The 18,166-nt window shown below is 33.6% G+C and overlaps 1 protein-coding gene across 9 annotated transcripts in view; it reads left to right on the top strand.

Annotated features, from left to right (window-relative positions):
- Positions 1 to 17,809, top strand: part of CSNK1A1 (casein kinase 1 alpha 1) — a 44,300-nt gene extending 26,491 nt beyond the window's left edge. For 2 of the 9 annotated variants that reach the window (XR_006725293.2, XR_006725294.2), the window contains 7 exons: positions 2,047 to 2,186; positions 3,381 to 3,459; positions 4,509 to 4,583; positions 7,141 to 7,247; positions 8,192 to 8,304; positions 11,524 to 11,916; positions 12,643 to 14,807. Coding sequence is in view for 7 of the 9 variants with exons in the window: in XM_045517494.2 (XP_045373450.1) it covers positions 2,047 to 2,186; positions 3,381 to 3,459; positions 4,509 to 4,583; positions 7,141 to 7,247; positions 8,192 to 8,304; positions 11,524 to 11,576 (567 nt within the window). In the remaining 2 variants the exon portion in view is untranslated. Of the gene's footprint in view, positions 1 to 2,046; positions 2,187 to 3,380; positions 3,460 to 4,508; positions 4,584 to 7,140; positions 7,248 to 8,191; positions 8,346 to 10,086; positions 10,169 to 11,523; positions 11,918 to 12,642; positions 14,808 to 15,295 lie in introns of those variants that run through there. The other 7 variants (XM_010956090.3, XM_010956094.3, XM_010956092.3 and 4 more) reach the window with 5 other exon arrangements.
- Positions 17,810 to 18,166: the final 357 nt, after the last annotated feature.

Genomic DNA, 18,166 nt, shown 5'->3' with positions numbered 1-18,166 from the left:
GAACTCTCTAGTGAACACCTAATTTTTATAAAGTAGTCTTTTAATTGTGATAAAATGATTACTGAGTTGCAAATGGAGCTACTGAAAGTAGCTTTAGACATGAATGTTACCGTCAGACATAATCATGTCAAAATTGTTCCTATTATTTTTCTCCTCCATTTTAGGGGTAGTAAAGGAAGCAATCCCAGAAAATAACCCTTAGAGAAGAGTCTATGTCTGAATCACTTTTCATTTATAACCCACATAATTTCTTAAGGGTCATTTTAAAGTACCATAAAGCTGGATGTCCTTTTATATTTGTTTTCCTTTGTTCGCTTTTCAGTGTGAATCTGTTGAACTTAGTCATACTTTTTTTTGTTTCACCTAACAGTGTATTTTGCTCATTTTAATATTTGTATACTGAGCTAATTTTCATTCCAAAAGAAACAAGAGTATGAGCTTTATTTCTTTTAGTGTTTTATAACATTTACTTTCATATTTCTATTTTATAATAACTCAGTTACTTAAGAAGTGGGTTTTTTAAAAGTGAGTTTAATCATACTAGAGAGCTCTCATCCAGTTACATTTTACTAAAACGTTAGTCTTCATTCTTTTGTAGTAGACCAAAAGAAATAAGTATTTCATTGTTACCATGGTTTATAGAAGCTCAAACCTCAGTCTTTGCCATTCAACAGATAACTAAGACAGTATCTTAGTTATTTTTCATCCTCCTAAAAGAAGCACTTGGTCATATCTTTTTCACCTTAATCAGTAACTTGCTTAATTTATTTTTTGATATAAACCCTAACAGTCTAGATGATCAGGTTTCCCAGCGCATCTCAGACTGTACCTTCGGCATAAGGGACCTTATGTCGCCCTAGTGAGAAGAACTACAAAATTTAGGTGTAACTAGAAAAAAATAGTATAGGGCTACGTAGTATAAGGGCACAGAGACCTGCTTTGCTTGATAAACTTTATAGATATAACCCATAGTAAGTGATTAATGAAAAAGTCTAAAATTTTAAGTTAAGCTTATTTTGCTTTAGAAAGTAGGTAAATATGAATATATTTTGGGTTTGGGGTATTTTTTTGTTGTTGTTGTTTTGTTTTGTTTTGGCTTGTTATTTTGTGGGTTTTTTTGTTGTTTTGTTTAAGAATACTTTTGTTTGGTTTTTTTCTTCCTCTTGTAAAGGTTTTAATCATGAAGAGTAAACCTGAATTGCTTTTAACAATTAGCTATATTACAAATGAGTATCTTATTCCCTGTGTACCACATAAATGAGATAGCACTAAGTATTATTTTGTTCTAAAATGCTAGTTTGGTGTTTTTGTTTGTTTGTTTATCTAGTTTGGTTTTTAGTTGGCTCATTTAAATTGTTAGTTGTAAGCCACCTTGATTTAAATAAATACTTAAGTACTTTTTTTAAGATTTTAGATCAACTTGTTATGTTTTCTAGAAGCTTAAACTTACCATGTGCATAAATAAATGTCAGTTGGAAATGAAATGCATGCTTATTTTATAAATGCTTATTTTTAGTAAATAAAAATCTTGGTTTTGTTGTCAGTATCAAACTTTCAGAGTTGTCTTACTTTAGATAACCAACATTCTGTTTGCATACTAGGGAGTGGCCCTTGTTAAATGGAAGAGTTTCAGATAGTTTTTTACATTTAGTTTTTAAAATCCCATGCTTGTTTACTAGTAGTAACAGGATGTCAGCTTCATTATGGCACACAGCACACCTGTCAACAACTCTGCTATTCAAGCCACGTATACATTTCTCCACTACTTTAGAAATTCTGAAGACAGGCTCCTGAGTGTGTAATGAACTGAGCCTATGAAATTGTTCAGCTGACAAGGATCAACCATTTAACTTTTTTTAACTTACTTTTTTGATACGGACTAGTAAAAGATGATTGGAGTGTTGAGTTTGTTCATTATCTGTTCTACTTATGATGCTTTATTTTGATACAATTGAACAAAGTAGAATAGAGATGCCATTTAATGAATAAGAAGCAGTTTAATTGAACAAGGTTGGAAACCTAATGTCTCTTTATTTTCTTTTAAAGTTATTCCTTATTGATTTTGGTTTGGCCAAAAAGTACAGAGACAACAGGACTAGGCAACACATACCTTACAGAGAAGATAAAAATCTCACTGGCACTGCTCGATATGCTAGCATCAATGCACATCTTGGTATTGAACAGAGGTGAGTTTGAAAATTGAATTTTTATCAAATCCATAGCAAAAACCATTAACAGGTTTTAGAAATATTTTAATTAGATTCTTAAAATTTTTAAAGATGTCTCTTGGCTGAAGATTTGAAGAATGCTCATTAATCCTTTTTATCTGCTGGTTTAGACAGTAAAGAGAAGCCAGTTAAATGAGGCCTCTTTTTTTTTTTTTTGGAAGGTTGTCTCTTGGGGAGAAAATATTGCACGATGGAAAGTTAAAGGATAAATGCAACTTTATGTTTATTTTTGCAGCTGAAGACAGTACTTATTTTCTTAATACTGATCTTGGGCTTTTTATATTTTAGTGATGCAAGTTGAGTTTTGGGGAACAATGTATTGGTTTTTTTTTTTTTACAAGGAAAATGTTACCCTAGTGAACCAAAAGGGTGTTGGTGGACCAGCTCCTGTTCTACTCTTCTAGTCCTACATAAATTAATAGGATTTGATTTAAACATTGTCATAATTTCTATGCTTTCTATTTTTTGACCTGGGTTCTAGTTTTTCATCTACCTTCATCTTTCATCAGTCTTATTTTTGTTTTTGTTTTCTTAAAACAAGCATAGAAATGACATATTATATGCTTTCAGATTAGGGGACTTCATGAGAAGAGTTTTAAGCTTAGGAAATAACCATGAGTATCTGAATACCTTGAATTAAACTATAATTTCACATCTTCTGTAAGTCAGTGTATTACCAATCCTTAAATACATGTTTCTATCTGAATATGTGTGTGTGTGTGTAAATATAAGTGTGTGTTCATTTATATATTCATAAAGTTGTTTAAATAGCTTTAAAATATTAATTTATTTCAGTATCCCTAAATTATCTTTGTGAGCTTCTGCAAAACTTGTATGTCCTAATACGTGGTTCTTCCATCTTTATTAGTAATCTCATTTAGAAAATTATTTGGCTAAATTCTTTTCGTTTTTCTTAAAAATTAAATATCTGGATGATGTGTTTTATAGTTTTGGATCTTATAAGAAAATTTTGTTTAGAAGTAACCCATTATGAACTTCTTTTAAAAAATTACATAAACTAAGTAAGTTTTTCACTAGACACCAAATTAGTCTCTGTCCTTGCTTGGGAATATTTGTTCTTGTGTACCTGACTTACTTTCACATGTTCTTTACAATAATTCCAGCTTATAAACTTACGTTTTCTTTCTCTAGTCGCCGAGATGACATGGAGTCATTAGGATATGTTTTGATGTACTTTAATAGAACCAGCCTGCCATGGCAAGGACTAAAGGTAAGCCAAACTCACGTTACCAGTGTTTTGGTTTTGTTTTAATAATACAGATATATATTGGAGATGACCTTTAAGGTCCCTTCCAAGTATGAGGTTTTCTGAGAGTGAATAACTTTATCTTTACCTTTTATTGGGAAAATTAAACCTGATCACTTCAATAGGAAATTCAGTAGGAAATAATAGACTACCACTGTCACACCTGAAGAACAGTTTCCTTTGCAACAATAAGCAGGTACCCCATTGGTAACCAGTAACTTTATTGGGATAGAGCTTGACATGGGCTAAGAAGAGTGGAGAATGTCTCATTTTGATGTATTACCATTATGTTGACAATCCACATATACTTTTATGTATAGTGGAACTGGTTTATCCAGTAATTCTAGCTATATTATTTAGTTATCTTAACATTTTACTTCTTCCTGTTAATTAGTTTTACCATTACTTTTGTGAATATTTGTGTGTTAATGATGAAGTACTATGTTCTAGAATTTAATGGCTATTTGATATTTTATTGGTCCTTTAAAGGAAAATGGTCCCTTTATTTATTGAGCATCTGAGTTCAGTGTTGTTTAGGTAACATTATCCAGTATGAATACTTCTTTGTTGCAGAAACATTTTGACTTAACATCAATTATAAATGTCACTAAATCATGGGCACTTTTTTTGGAGGGGTGGTATTGATCTGCTTATATATTTGCCCTGTTGTTGAATGTGGGTTAAGAAATCTTATTTCTCCCCCTCTTTTCCCCCCCAAAATCTCATTTCAAGTTTAACTCTACCCATTTTTACTTAAATCATGCATCTTGATGTTCCTGTTAGACTCATCCTTTCCTAATAACTAAAAACATTCTTAAAGTAGGAAGTCATGTGAAAAGTTAACAGTTTAGGAAAAGAAAAATTCAGATGCATTATACTTGGAATTCTTTTTTATCCTAGGCTATGATTTCTCTTGAATATCAAATTTTACTTTTATGTCTAGTGTGTTAAACTAATAAGGTTCTTCTCAGTAGTGTTGAGTATGTCTGTGTGGTTTAATTCATTTTCCACAGGCTGCAACAAAGAAGCAAAAATATGAAAAAATTAGCGAAAAGAAGATGTCCACACCTGTTGAAGTTTTATGTAAGGTCAGTGTACATGATGAGTTTTTTGTTTTTGTTTTTGTTTTTGTTTTTAAATATGAGTGATCCCCAAAAAGGGAACATTTTACTTCTGTGCTCCAGAAGCTAAGCACCCTATTAGGTAGCTATTTTATTATTTTAAATTTAATTTTTGATGATCTAGATATCTCTAAGAATAGCTTGAACATATGAGTCATTTTAAATATTGTTTTATGTTTCTGGTTTGTTTGGGCCCTATAATCTAATCTGTTTGAAACTGGAGGAAAAATAAGAAGGCAGGCAAATTTTTCTAATAGAACCATATCAATCCATGAGAAAATTAAAGTAAGAAATACTCCCCTTATCCCTAAACTGCTTCTGGAGAAGAAAGGATATCCACAATTGGAATATCAAGGAGTTAGGGAAACAAAGGCAGGCAGATCAGAACAGTCGAAATATAGCAAGTGTTCAACAATATAGATGGCATCATAGATGAATGAGGTTCATTTCTCTGAAATCTCAGACTTTATAGAGAGGCATGTGAGTTGAGAATGGAAAGATATTTGTTGTCATGATGGATGATCATGGTCCCTTTCATAGAAAGAAGACCGCTGGTCATCTTTGTGACAGTTGCATACCTGAAATGATTACAAAACTATAATTACATAGTTGGGCGATAGAAGGGAGAAACCAGCATGAATTGAAATAGTACTTTGTGGAAGGGGGGAAATGGTGATGTTTTTATGCATCCACAAATTTGCTTTCTCTTTTCCTACACACCTACAGGAAAAGAGGGGATGGTTTGGGAGAATATGATCTTTTGGGGCTCTTTGGGATTTGTTTTAAATTATGAAATATGTTTTAGGTTAATGAATAAAATATTCATGTTAATTGTCCTCCCCACCCAAATAACTTAAAAATCTTACACTTTAGGAAGCAAAACATTATATTTTCTTACACTACTTACTTCCAAAGATTCATTGCCTTATCGGGAAATTCAGCCATTTTTACAGGAAAAGAAAGGGAGGATTTGGTACATTCTCTACTTGTGGGCTACATCTTAATTTTGATCTTAAAAATTTGTATACTATGTATTTCTGGATTAGAAACATAAAATTGATTCAGGGCACAGTGAACACGGCAGTATCAGGTATTACTTTAAGTAGTGGGATTGTTTTTAATCTCACGGTCCCGAGGCACTTCTTATTTCACATGTGTAATGTAAGTGGTGTTGGTGATTTTGTCAAGGTTTTGCCTGTTTTCATAAGGTGACTGCATAAAATTCACTATTTGACCTTCAGTTCTTCAGTTGTCGTTAACTCTGTTTGTAATACGTGTAAAAGCAAGTTCATTTGCTAAATGCTGCTTATCATCAATGCAGACCATGAATATATATTCAGAATTTAAAAGTCTTAATAAGTGTTTTTTAAACAATAAAAATGTACAATATTTTAGTTTTAGCTGTCCCCTGAAAAATGAAACAGTATGAAGGTATTTTGTAAAAATTAAATCTATTTGCATCAATGCAATCAATAAAAATAAGTGTTGCAGGTGTATACATTCTACCTTCTGGGTGTGAAAAATTTCTCAAAAGCATAAGATTGTGGGAAGAGACTGCATCTTTTAACTCACCTCCCTTAACAATTCACATACACTCAAGGGGGGGAGTTGTATGGATTTTTGTTTTAATAATTTATTTCTGCATTCCTGAGGGTGAAGTCCTTTGGTGACCAATATCTACAGCCTTAAAAATGTTTATATAAATCCTCAAGAATCTTTCCTAAGAAACCAGACAATGAAAAAGTTCATGCCTATGGATGTACTTATTAGTGTTGTTTATAATAGAGAAAAATTGGAATCCCCTAAATGTCCAATTATAGGGAACAGGTTAATTATGATATATTTGCTAGATCAAATAATATGCAGTGTATTTGAAGTTTGTGAAGAGGTTGGAAATAACCTAGAAGAATGCTTGCAATCTGTTAATGGGAAAAAGCAGGCTTTTATGAATGGAATTTAGTAACAGTTATGGGAAAAAGAAAAGACAAGCCTGGTCAATTTGTAGGACATTGGATTGATCTATATCATAATAGCAGTTGCTTTGTATGATTGCACTCTTGGTGATTTGATTTTTCTGTGTATATATATTTCTCTACTACTATTAAAAAAGAAAAGTAATTTCAGAATGGAGTACCCATTACTTACCTTGTTCTAGCAAAGAACATTGCTGGCTTCCGTTTTGTCATTTGTTCATTGTTACTATCCGATTATTAGATACTCATAAAATAATAGATTAACAAGTGGGATATCTGGATTATTTAAAAACATGATATAGGAAAAGGATACTTATTTTCTTCTACCAGTATTAAAAGATATTGTACATAATAAGGTGCTCAGAACAATAAAATTTTGTTAAATTTATGTGAATACCAAGTCATAGTATAGTTTTTTTAAGTTCTCAGATCTTCCAACAAAGTAGTAAAACATCCTCAAATACAGTTTTCGCTTGTATTTAAATACCTCTTTTTTTCTGTCTTAAATAAATTTGTTTTTTTACTTTGTGTTTTAACTCTTAAACTTGTAGGGGTTTCCTGCAGAATTTGCCATGTACTTAAACTATTGTCGTGGGCTGCGCTTTGAAGAAGCCCCGGATTACATGTACCTGAGGCAGCTATTCCGCATTCTTTTCAGGTAGGTTTTTAAAACTATAAACTCCAGCGAGGGAAATTAGTTAAATCCACCCAACATTATCTATTCTGACAAGTAGTAAGTAAAATTATGTCTAATCCTTATGAATAAAATGTTAACCTGTAAGTTTTGACATTTTTCCATTTCCAAATGTCGTTGAAATATTTTAGTTTGGGATGGAGAAACTGTTGAATCAGACTCAAAGTAGAGTATGTTTTCCACAATAGTTACACAATTCACATTAGATACAAGTGGCTGTTGGTGGCACTTGGGACTCCCCAACTTGATAGAGAACTCTATTCAATTCTAGCTGAAGAGCAGTTGAAGTATCAGACAGTTACGGAGTTTATGACAGCGTAGGGGCAGGCCCAAACTTTGGGATCCCTAGGTGCAGCCCACAAATGGTCTTGGAACAAACTATATATGTAGAAAATAGAGTATATGTAGCTCAGAATCTTAGTTGGAAGAGAAGAATTGGAGGTAATCTCTAATTCCAGCAAAGTCTTTCCAAACCACCAGCATAGATGTCTCTTTCACAGACTTGCAGTCCTATGTCTACTCCGTATTATTTTTAGAAGGTACCTCCTATTCTCATTATCCCCCTGGATAATTGGTAGCTTGACTTGGTTTTAGTTGCTCATGCTTTCATTCCCACTCCCCTGCTCCTTTCAGGAAAGTTTAAAGGCAGCTTCTTTTTGAAAAGGGGAAGGATTTATTCTTCTTGAATACAGCAGACCAAAGTGGTGACATCATTTCTCTCCAATCATGACATGTAAAAAGTAGACTTAACTGAACAGTCATCTATAGGGAAAGAAATCTCTTAAAAGCTACCACACCTAAAAGATTCATTTCCCTGAAAAATGCTCTCATTGTTTTGAAAGTTCAGTACAGTATTAAACTGGACCCTGTTACTAATGGATTGATGTATATAATTTTGTATTTTCCAGGACCCTGAATCACCAATATGACTACACATTTGATTGGACAATGTTAAAGCAGAAAGCAGCACAGCAGGCAGCCTCTTCAAGTGGGCAGGGTCAGCAGGCCCAAACCCCCACAGGCAAGCAAACTGACAAAACCAAGAGTAACATGAAAGGTTAGTAGCCAAGAACCAAGTGACGTTACAGGGGAAAAAAAATTGAACACAAAATTGGGTAATTATTCATTTCTAACAGTGTTAGATCGAGGAGGTGGTTTTAAAATACATAAGAATTTGGCTCTTTGTTTTTAAAAAAAGACGTCCTTGGAAAATTTGACTACTAACTTTAAACCCAAATGTCCTTGTTCATATATATATGTATATGTATTGTATATACATATATGTGTGTATATTATATCATTTCTCTTGGGATTTTGGGTCATTTTTAACAACTGCATCTTTTTTACTCATTCATTAACTCTTTCCAAAATAAACATTTGGTGTTGGGAATATGGTATAATCAATCAATCCAAAATCCTAGACCTAACACTTGTTGATTTTTGATAATGAATCTGGTTAGCCATGGTATTTTGACTTTCAGACTAACAGTTTTAAGAATTTTTCTGCATGTTAATGCATTAGCATTTAAAATGGAAAATTGTGAATATGATCTAATTTCAGGAGGTGAGTCTGGCATTGCCCCCACAGTGTCTTATCTTCTCAGTTGCAGAGCACCTCATTTATTCTCTTACATGCTCAAGTAACTGAAAAGCTTGACACATCTTGTCTAGTCACAAAAATAAACCTCTTTTAGTTGCTATTCAGCTACAGATGTTAATTTCAAAATGATTCTTTTCTTTTGACTTTATTTTTTATATTATGCAAATATTCAGGGATCCACTGTGGAACTGAATCCTGCAGTTAGTCCTTGCAAATTGTGGGGTTGGGGGCAAACGGGGCAGAGACCATTGAGCTGCTACCTGTTTCCTTTCTTTCTGTCTGTGGCACTCTTAGTGCTACTAAGGAGTAGAATTGTTAGTGCACGGTGCCATTTCTTTCCACTGCTGCCGTACAGTTTGACTCCTGTTATTCCTTCGTTTTTCTTTTCCCCCTTCTGGGGCTTACCTCCTGATTGATACCTGCCTGCCTCCTGGAAGTGGTGGGCAGGTACGGTTTGTTTTTTGTTTCTAGTTACTTAATTTCTGAATGACTGCTCTAGTCTGAACTTGTTCTTCTTTGGTCCATGTTTTTAGTGTTGAATTTTTAAAATTCTGTTATTTAAAAATAAACTCTAATCTCAGGATACTTTTCAAGAAATGTAATTAACTGATGTCATCCTCATCCCAGCAGCTCATCCATTAGGAATGAAGTTGAGATGCCATGTTTCTGTATTTGGGAAGGATTCACTGTTGAAGGTTTAATGTAGTGGGGTTCTTACATGATGAAATTTGAGCTCAGGATAGCAAACACTAATGTTTGCACAGTGTTCTGCCTCTGCATCATAGCTGGGACGTAATTGTCTCTTCTGAGTGTTTTAATCATTGTGTAACTAATCCTAGTATCAACAAGTTCTTAATGAGGTAGGTAGCTAGTATTGCTGAGGAATGGTCCTACCGTTTAGGTAAGACCACACAGAGTCTCAAAACTGAGAACTTCCTACACTTGACACCTACAGTGTATTTGCTTTTTCTCTCAAAATGAAACCAATTTTTTCCTAAAGCTGACTGGGATAATAGGATCATCACAAGTTACAGTTTCTGGAACTGAAAATTAGATTGAAATCTAATCTGACCTAGAATATTTTACTTCAGGCATTCAGCAGCCTTCAGAAAAAATTACCTTGTTTTGAGCTAGTTCCATTGTTAGTTTACTGTGTGTGTTTTACTCAATAAACAAGCAGAATTTTTGTCCTGCTTTATCCAGGTCTTAAAGATGAGAAGTTGGATCCACTGAGTTAGTATGTTTCCTTGGAAGAAACTGTAATTAAACTTAAGTTTAATCCTTCTTTTGTATTGTAGTTATTTTTCATAAAAGCAACTTAAAATCTTACAAAAAATTTATAGCATTATTAGATACAAGAGTTATACAAATTATCACATAAACACAGACGTGTAACATTTTGAAGAATTAGATTTTTCATAAACATACTACATATTATTGATTACTTTCAGAAATGCATTTCTAAGTGCTGTGTTTTGACTCCAAACAAAATATTGCTTGCTATTAAAACTTGCCACTCCACAGAATACAAACAACAAAATTTTAATCTGACTTGTTTTATTTTGGATATAGAACTTAGTGCCCTAAACAAAACTTACACAGAATCCACCATATATAAAGCCATGAAAGCATAGCAGGTTTGAGGGTGGCAGAAAAAAACATAGTACATTTTTCTAGGTAAGATTTTAGAAGTGCTTTTAAAATACATCATATGATTTGTTATTTGCAAGTTATACTTTCAGGGGCTTCCACATCAGAGAATTCAGTTTCTTAAAAGAATCTTCAGCAGGTAGATCTCTGTAATTTGCAGGAACATCAGTTCCTGAGGGGAAATCATTTCCCTCAATAGTGACATTTACTAATATGTTTTATAAGATTTTGGGGGGGAAATCTATATACCTGATGTTTCTTCCATGAAAAGCTATAAATTGTCTTAACAGTTTGCAAGAATGTGCAAAGACTTTAAAGTCCAACTTATCCAGCTTAGATGGGCTTCTTACATGTAATAGACTTCTGTTTACTTTTCTCAAGAAAAGATCTTTTGAAATATTCCATTCTGAAGCCCATCAAAAGACTAACAAACAAGACATCACTCCTAATGCCCACCATCATCAGTACTATATTTAAGTGTTCAGGTACCACAAGACTAATTACTGTTTTTATACACATTAAAGAGAAATATAAAAGTTTTACATCTGATACTTCCAAATGCATTTTCACTTTCTTTTGTTCAACTCTATGTGATTATCTGGAAGGTACTTTTCAAGAAATTTAAGAAGTAGTAAAGGAAATATTTTTAGGACACTTAGAATCCATTTAAGTTCACCATTTCTTTAGTTGAGTGTGGCAGAGATGGGGAGAATTTCAGAAGGTAGTAGAGCCAAAGTTGGATCTTCACATAATTCTATTCTCAGCATCTCAACCCATCTGTTCACTATTTCAGCCATCAATACTAAGCATAGGTGTATCATAATATACATGGATGTCAAGTTATTGGCATTTAATAGATTAGAAGTATTTTTCCATCACATTATCCTACCATGTCCATGGTCTTCCTTGAATTACCTTCCAGTATTTACTGGGCTTCACCTACCATTTATGTCTAGCTTAACTTTTTCTGGCTTCACCAATTGCTGCTAGGATCGTGGCTGGTCATTCAGCAATGTAACCCAAATCACAGGGGAAGACCTTGAAATATCTGGAGAGACTGATCTGCTCTGAATACTCTCAATCCAAAGAAGTGCCAGGGAGCTGCATCTGCTTGCTGAAATTTTTGTCAGCTTGTTTTTACTGTGGACAATAAAGCTGGAGAGAAAAGAACCAAATAACCCAACAGGAAATGAAGATGGGCTCAAGAGTTGATTTGTGGTCATCTGAAGCCCACATATCCAAGGCTTGCTGGACCTATCAGACTTTTCGACTTGTCAGATTAACAACAACCATCAGAAGACCTAGAAGAGTACAGTGTTGCTGTGACTCAGTGGTGTATAATGCAGACCATCTACCAGTTGGGGAAGGAATCATTCGTAACAGGTATTTTAAAATTCAACAACCTCAGAAATCTGTAGCAGGATGTATTCTGTAAAAGGGAAGACAAAAGAAACCAGATCATCAGTCTTTTTTTAATGCAGTTTAGAGATGATGTGTACCCGCTGTACTTAAATTGTCATTTATCTTATTTGTAAAAATAAAATCTCTTTCCTTTATCTTTTTCCCAACTTGATACATTTTTAGTTACTGTGGAAAAGGGAGAGTTAGTCTAGTTTTTTTGTTTTTCATTAACCTTTATACTGCCCATCTGATTCAGAATTCTCTAAGCTTGATTCTATGAAACCAAAAAAAAAACCACTAGCATATTATAGGAAAACTTACTTAATATAAACGGCATTGCATAGTGAATGTGAATATTAGTCAAAATTAATTTCTAAAAGTTAATTCCTTATATTGTGCAAAAGAGCCTGAATTTTGAAAGTCCATCACAGACTTTCCAGCCTTACTTTGTGTAAATATCTCTGTGAACGAGTTTGTGGTTCTATTGAAAAAAATCAGATTCGTCTGAAGTTAATTCACAAATAGGAGCAGATGCATACTTTACAGATTTCAGATTGAGGGATAGAATCTCCAGGTTAGTTGTATGAAAATAAAAGTTTCTTTTCTTTTTGCATATTTGAAAAGAAACTTAAATGTAGCTATTAACTCCTAAATTTGTCACATTAATCCTCCAACCCTATTTTAACTTTTTCCCCCTCTCTTTTTTAGGAACAAAAGGAGTCATTCCTTATTTTAACTGTTGCGGTGAAGATGGGTTTTTGGACTTTTAGAAGCCAGGAGACACCACCTAAACTACAAGACAAGCCAAGGACTGATGCACACTGGAGAAAAGAATGCTTAGTACTTGAAGATTGAATACTGAATACCTGCTGAATGCTTCTATTGAGATTTTTCTTAAACATCAGTAACATTTTAGGACTGATTCATTGGAGATACACTGATCTCTGGGTGGAGTATCCTACCATTGGCCAATCTGAAGAGTTAAATCTGGATTTGACGCTCTTCTCTACGAGGAATATTGTTAGGCTAGCCTTTAACGAGCCCCTAAACAACTGTAATCATTAATTGACCCAATAGTTCTTCAAGTATCAGATTAAAAGATGAACAGATACAATTCTTACCTAGATAAAACTTTTATCCATATTAAAGACAAGAGTTTTCTAATATTTTAACTGAAAATGTAACATGTTTTCTTTTAGTTTGTTAGTGACAGTGGTTTCCATTTTAAAGCTGTTTGGATATTCAATGTAGTACAAGTTTCCCCTGCTATCTGAAAATAAGCATTCCAGTGAAATTTTTTGTAAGCTAAAATGCTGTAAAGTGAAGAAATAATTACCTTAGGATACCTCTTGCCAATAAATCAAGGTAACGCACAGATGCTCACAGACACTGTTCAAAGCTGTGGGCCCCTTGAGGCTGAGGGTAGTTCCCAGGGAAGGAACTTGGCAGTGCCACTCACTACTCAGGGCACATGCTACCTCTGTAATGACTTGCTATAAAACACTGAACACTATATTCGTTTTTTACTTTCTTTCGTAAAATCAAGTATCCTTTGGATTTCCAGTTAGTGAAACAGGTAATAATGTAGGTCTTTTGTAAAAAGTGAAGTGGCATAAGGTGAAATTTTGACAAGTAGGAGATACCTGTAATTAAATAATTCAGTATAATGTATAAGAAAGCTATGGGAAAAGAAAGTCCAAGAGTTTAAGAGTTGTGAAAACATTTTTCTTACGTGTGTGTGTGTATATATAGTACATATATGTATAAATTATTATTATGTGTATGTATATGTGCAGTACATGGAACCAGTTGCTCATTGGGATAAAGTCATTGTTATTTAGCTAATCCATAGTTTTAATTTGTTTTAAAATACTCTTGTATCTTAACATTGGAACTAAGTTACAGGATATGGTTAGATTTTTAAACTTTAATTCAGGTTTGATTTGACAATTTCTTTGTGCTTGTGTTGTTAATCCTATTTAATAATATGCATCAAATGGGTAATATTCCTGTGGTAAAGTACATTTTCAGAAAGTTTCATTATCTTTCATTTTTGGCATTTGCTTTATAAATTTATTACTTGGTCAGGCAACAAAGATCTATTTTGCATCTACCATGTTAGGCACTATGGAGAGATAGAGAAGTTCGATACTCACATCTTTGTTCTTGAGGCTTGTCACACTATATTTTCTAAATAAACAAAGATGACTTTCTGCCCTTAAATGAAAAACCTCCTCGTTAACAAGTGGGAGAATATTTACCAAGAAATGATCTGTAATTGTTTGGTATTATCTTTGAAAAAACCAAGGCATACATGCTTGAGAAGTAAATTACAGAAGTATTTTTCCCACAAAGCACGTTGGAGATAGTCTGGCAAATGTTGAAGTACAAGAAAAGAAGCATCTTCTGATTGACAAAAACATGGTTTGTGCAAAAGGAAGTGAGCAATCAGAGTGGGCTAAAATGAGCTGTAAATTAGTTTGGCTCTAAGAGAAGGGGTTGGACCTAGGGGCATTGAAACCTTAAAGAAGGACTGTAGGTGAGAGATGTTGATGAGATTTTCAGGATATTGAGAGACAGGCATATTTTCTCTACCTTTAGCCACAGATAAAGCTTGTAGTTAATAGAGAGTCATATTTTCTCTGATTGCCTTTAGCTGTGGATAGAACACACAGCCATTATTTATCTGAAGCAGCCTTGTACTCAAACCTGCCCTTATGTGGAAACCCTAAGGTCTAATTTGTGGTAAAGGTGTGTCTATAGGGGGAAAGCCTGAAGAAAACTCAAAAAAACCTCACTTGTTTACATTTTTGAATCAGTGATAAAACCTAGTCTTTTTAATATAACTGATAGAAGTAAAGAATTTTTAAAGATCTAAGGTTTCTGTGTAGAAATCTTATCAGATGTGTGTTCAGTGGAATAACTCGATAATTATGCCTTGAATACATTTATTACTAAAGTCTATTATTCCTCATTTGTATTAGAAATAATGTACAGAAAATTTCCTGTTCATGGTATATTTAAAACTGTGCTTTCTAGTTGATAAAGTAATTTTATTTCTTATTTGAGAAATATTTGAACACATAATGTGTTCTAGGTTCTAGAAGTACAGAAGTAAACCAAACAGGCTCATTGGAATTACCTATAGTTCTCTGCCTTGAGACTGGAAGGCTTTAGTTCACTGTACACTACTCCTGTCTAGAAGCATCTAGAACAGAAAAGTTTCTTAGTGATTTTCAAGCAGATAAAAATAACATGAGTTGTCATTCTTAAAGTAATTTTCCTACTTTAGGTGTGGTTGAGGAAATTTTTTAAGTTGGAGTTTTAACATTCTCTTTTCTGTTTTAATTTTTTTAAATAGGTTTCTAAGCATGAATCGAGGAACAGAAGAAGCAGAGCAGATGATCGGAGCAGCATTTGTTTCTCCCCAAATCTAGAAATTTTAGTTCATATGTACACTAGCCAGTGGTTGTGGACAACCATTTACTTGGTGTAAAGAACTTAATTTCAGTATAAACTGGCTCTGGGCAGCATTGGTGATGCTGTGTCCCGAGTTGTAGCCGCTGTAATTGTGAATATTAACTGAGATAGTGAAACATGGTGTCCAGTTTTCTATTGCATTTTTTCAAGTGGAAAAGTAAACTAAATGGTTGACACACAAATTGGTGGAGAAATTGTGCATATGCCAATTTTTTGTTAAAATCTTTTGTTTTGAACTATACTGCTTTGAGATCTCCTTTCAGAAGAACGGCATGAACAGTCTTCAGCCACAGTTGTGATGGTTGTAAATGCTCACAATTGTGTGTTCTTAGGGTTTATCCATCCTGGGGTTTGCAAGTTGTTCACTTAAAACATTCTTAAAATGGTTGGCTTCTTGTTTGCAAGCCAGCTGATATGGTAGCAACCAAAGATTCCAGTGTTTGAGCATATGAAAGACTCTGCCTGCTTACCTGTGCTAGAAATAACAGCATCTAAAGTGAAGACTTAAGAAAAATTTAGTGACTACTAGATTATCCTTAGGACTCTGCATTAACTATAATGTTCTTGGTATTAAAAAAAAAAGCATATTTGTCACAGGAATTTAGTTAACATCTTACAACTGAACATGTATGTATGTTGCTTAGATAAATGTAATCACTGTAAACATCTATATGATCTGGGATTTTGTTTTTATTTTGAAATGGGAGCTTTTTTGTTTACAAGTTCATTAAAAACTAAAAACTGTTTCTGTAAGGAAATGAGATTTTTTTTAAAAACAACAAAAAAAATGCCTTGCTGACTCACTATGAAATCAAAATCTCCCTAATTTTTTAATAGACTACTTCAAGCCATTTGTTACATAGTATTTCTTCGCAAATCATTTTAGATTTAGTGTTACAAGTTTTCCTCAGATTTTTTTATTTAAAAAAAATTTTTTTTTCCTGTAGGGGAAAGGCATTCGTCATTTTTCTTTTTTTAATGACTTACAGACACAGTACTCACTGCTGCGGCTGCAACTGCCAGGACTTGGTCGATAGCCAGTACTTGGTATTGTAACTCTTGCAGCCTCAGACTAACAAACAGCTGGACTGATTTTGAATAAGAATGAAAGCGTTAAAGGGTTTAACTATAAAGTGAAGCTTTTCTTTAAATTTCTTGTTAATTGGCTTTGAGCAGATAGACTCCTAACCTTGGAGAGCATTACACCATGTGAGGTTCACGTGATTGCTGACCCTCCCTGGCCCCTACCCATTTCTAGAAGTTATCTGCACTTCCTCTCTCAATTTTATATGCAGCTCTTTTCTCTTTCTGACCCAAGAGAAAGAAAAACTTAATTCTTTAGTGTAATTTATTCATTTATAGCATGTCACGATAAATTAAAAGAACTTTTGTCTGAAAATGCTGCCAGGAGCCTATCGTGTAAATGTAGATATTTTATAAAATAACCTTGAAACTGTAAATTGACACGTTTGGTCAGATTGTCAGTTTTAATTTGTTTTTTTGTTGACTTTTTTTGAAAACTACATTAGCAATAATTAATTAAATGGTTACCACATTCTGCCATTAACGGATATATTAGCACCATCATACTGCAGAAATCCTAGTGAGTATGAACTTTGGGGTAGGCAGCTTCTTTGTTTCCTTTCTATCCACCCATGTCAGTTAAGGTATTTGTTTCTTGACTAATAAACCCTTTGATACTTTTAGCCAGAAATCAGTCTCATAAAGCTATTTTTGAGTATAGTTTGTGTAAAATAAAAATGTTTAGCTCTGGTAATAACTTTTCCAAGCTGAACTCCCTCTAGCAAGATATTTTTCAGTGCTTTTATTTACTATGCACTTAGACTATGCACTTTTTCTGAAATATTTTTGTAACACTTAACTTTTTTGTATTTTTGCCATTTGAAAAGGTTGTGGTGTAGTTGGTCTGTAATTAAGTTGCAGATTTAAAACTGCTGTTAGCTTTGTAAATCAAAATAATAGGTGTTTTCGTCCTGGTATATTGTCATTCCATCTGCAGCTGGAGCTGGAATCCCAATGATCTTCTAGCTACCATTCATTTTCTTCACAGTTCACAAAAGAAGAATGTGAAATTCGGTGAATGCTGTTACTAATCCTGTCGGGAGATGAATCTCATTTCACCAAAATTAAATTATGTTTTTCCAGTAAAATGATGATACAAGTTGAAGACACATCACTCTGAAATTTGGAAGACCTCACCACTTAAGGCTCCGCAGTGGCTTACTCAGCTGAACTCTAGGTTACTACTCTTTACTTTGTTCACCCATTGGGGGGTGCAGTTTTTTTAAATGTTGGGAGATGGCCATTCTAACTACTGTTGAATGTCTCTGTTTTGGGAAGGTATAACAAGAAAATAAAAAAGAATATATATGAAGGGAGAGACTGGTTATCTCCTCCCATACGGTTGTGCTCATGCTCCTATGACCTACAAGTGGAATTTTGGAGGGTTGCTTTTACTGTTATTTTCCATCAACAAGTATTACAAGATTTTCCTACTTCTAATCCTTCCAATACTATTAAATGTTTTGAGCAGGTTATACTTTAATAATTACAAACTTAATTCCGTTGTAATAATACCTAGCAAAAGGATTTTAGAACCCAAGCCAGTGACTGAGCTAGTTTTCCCTAACATTTGCTGAAATACCGAGAATAAGTTCTTGTAACTTGACTACAGTGAACCATGGGAATTTTAAGAGGGGGTGGCCTAGGTATTTTCAGCTTATTTCGTAAA

This window comes from Camelus bactrianus, chromosome 3 (assembly GCF_048773025.1).
Source record: "Camelus bactrianus isolate YW-2024 breed Bactrian camel chromosome 3, ASM4877302v1, whole genome shotgun sequence".
Lineage (NCBI taxonomy): Eukaryota > Metazoa > Chordata > Mammalia > Artiodactyla > Camelidae > Camelus > Camelus bactrianus.
This window is presented reverse-complemented; position numbering and strand designations above follow the sequence as displayed.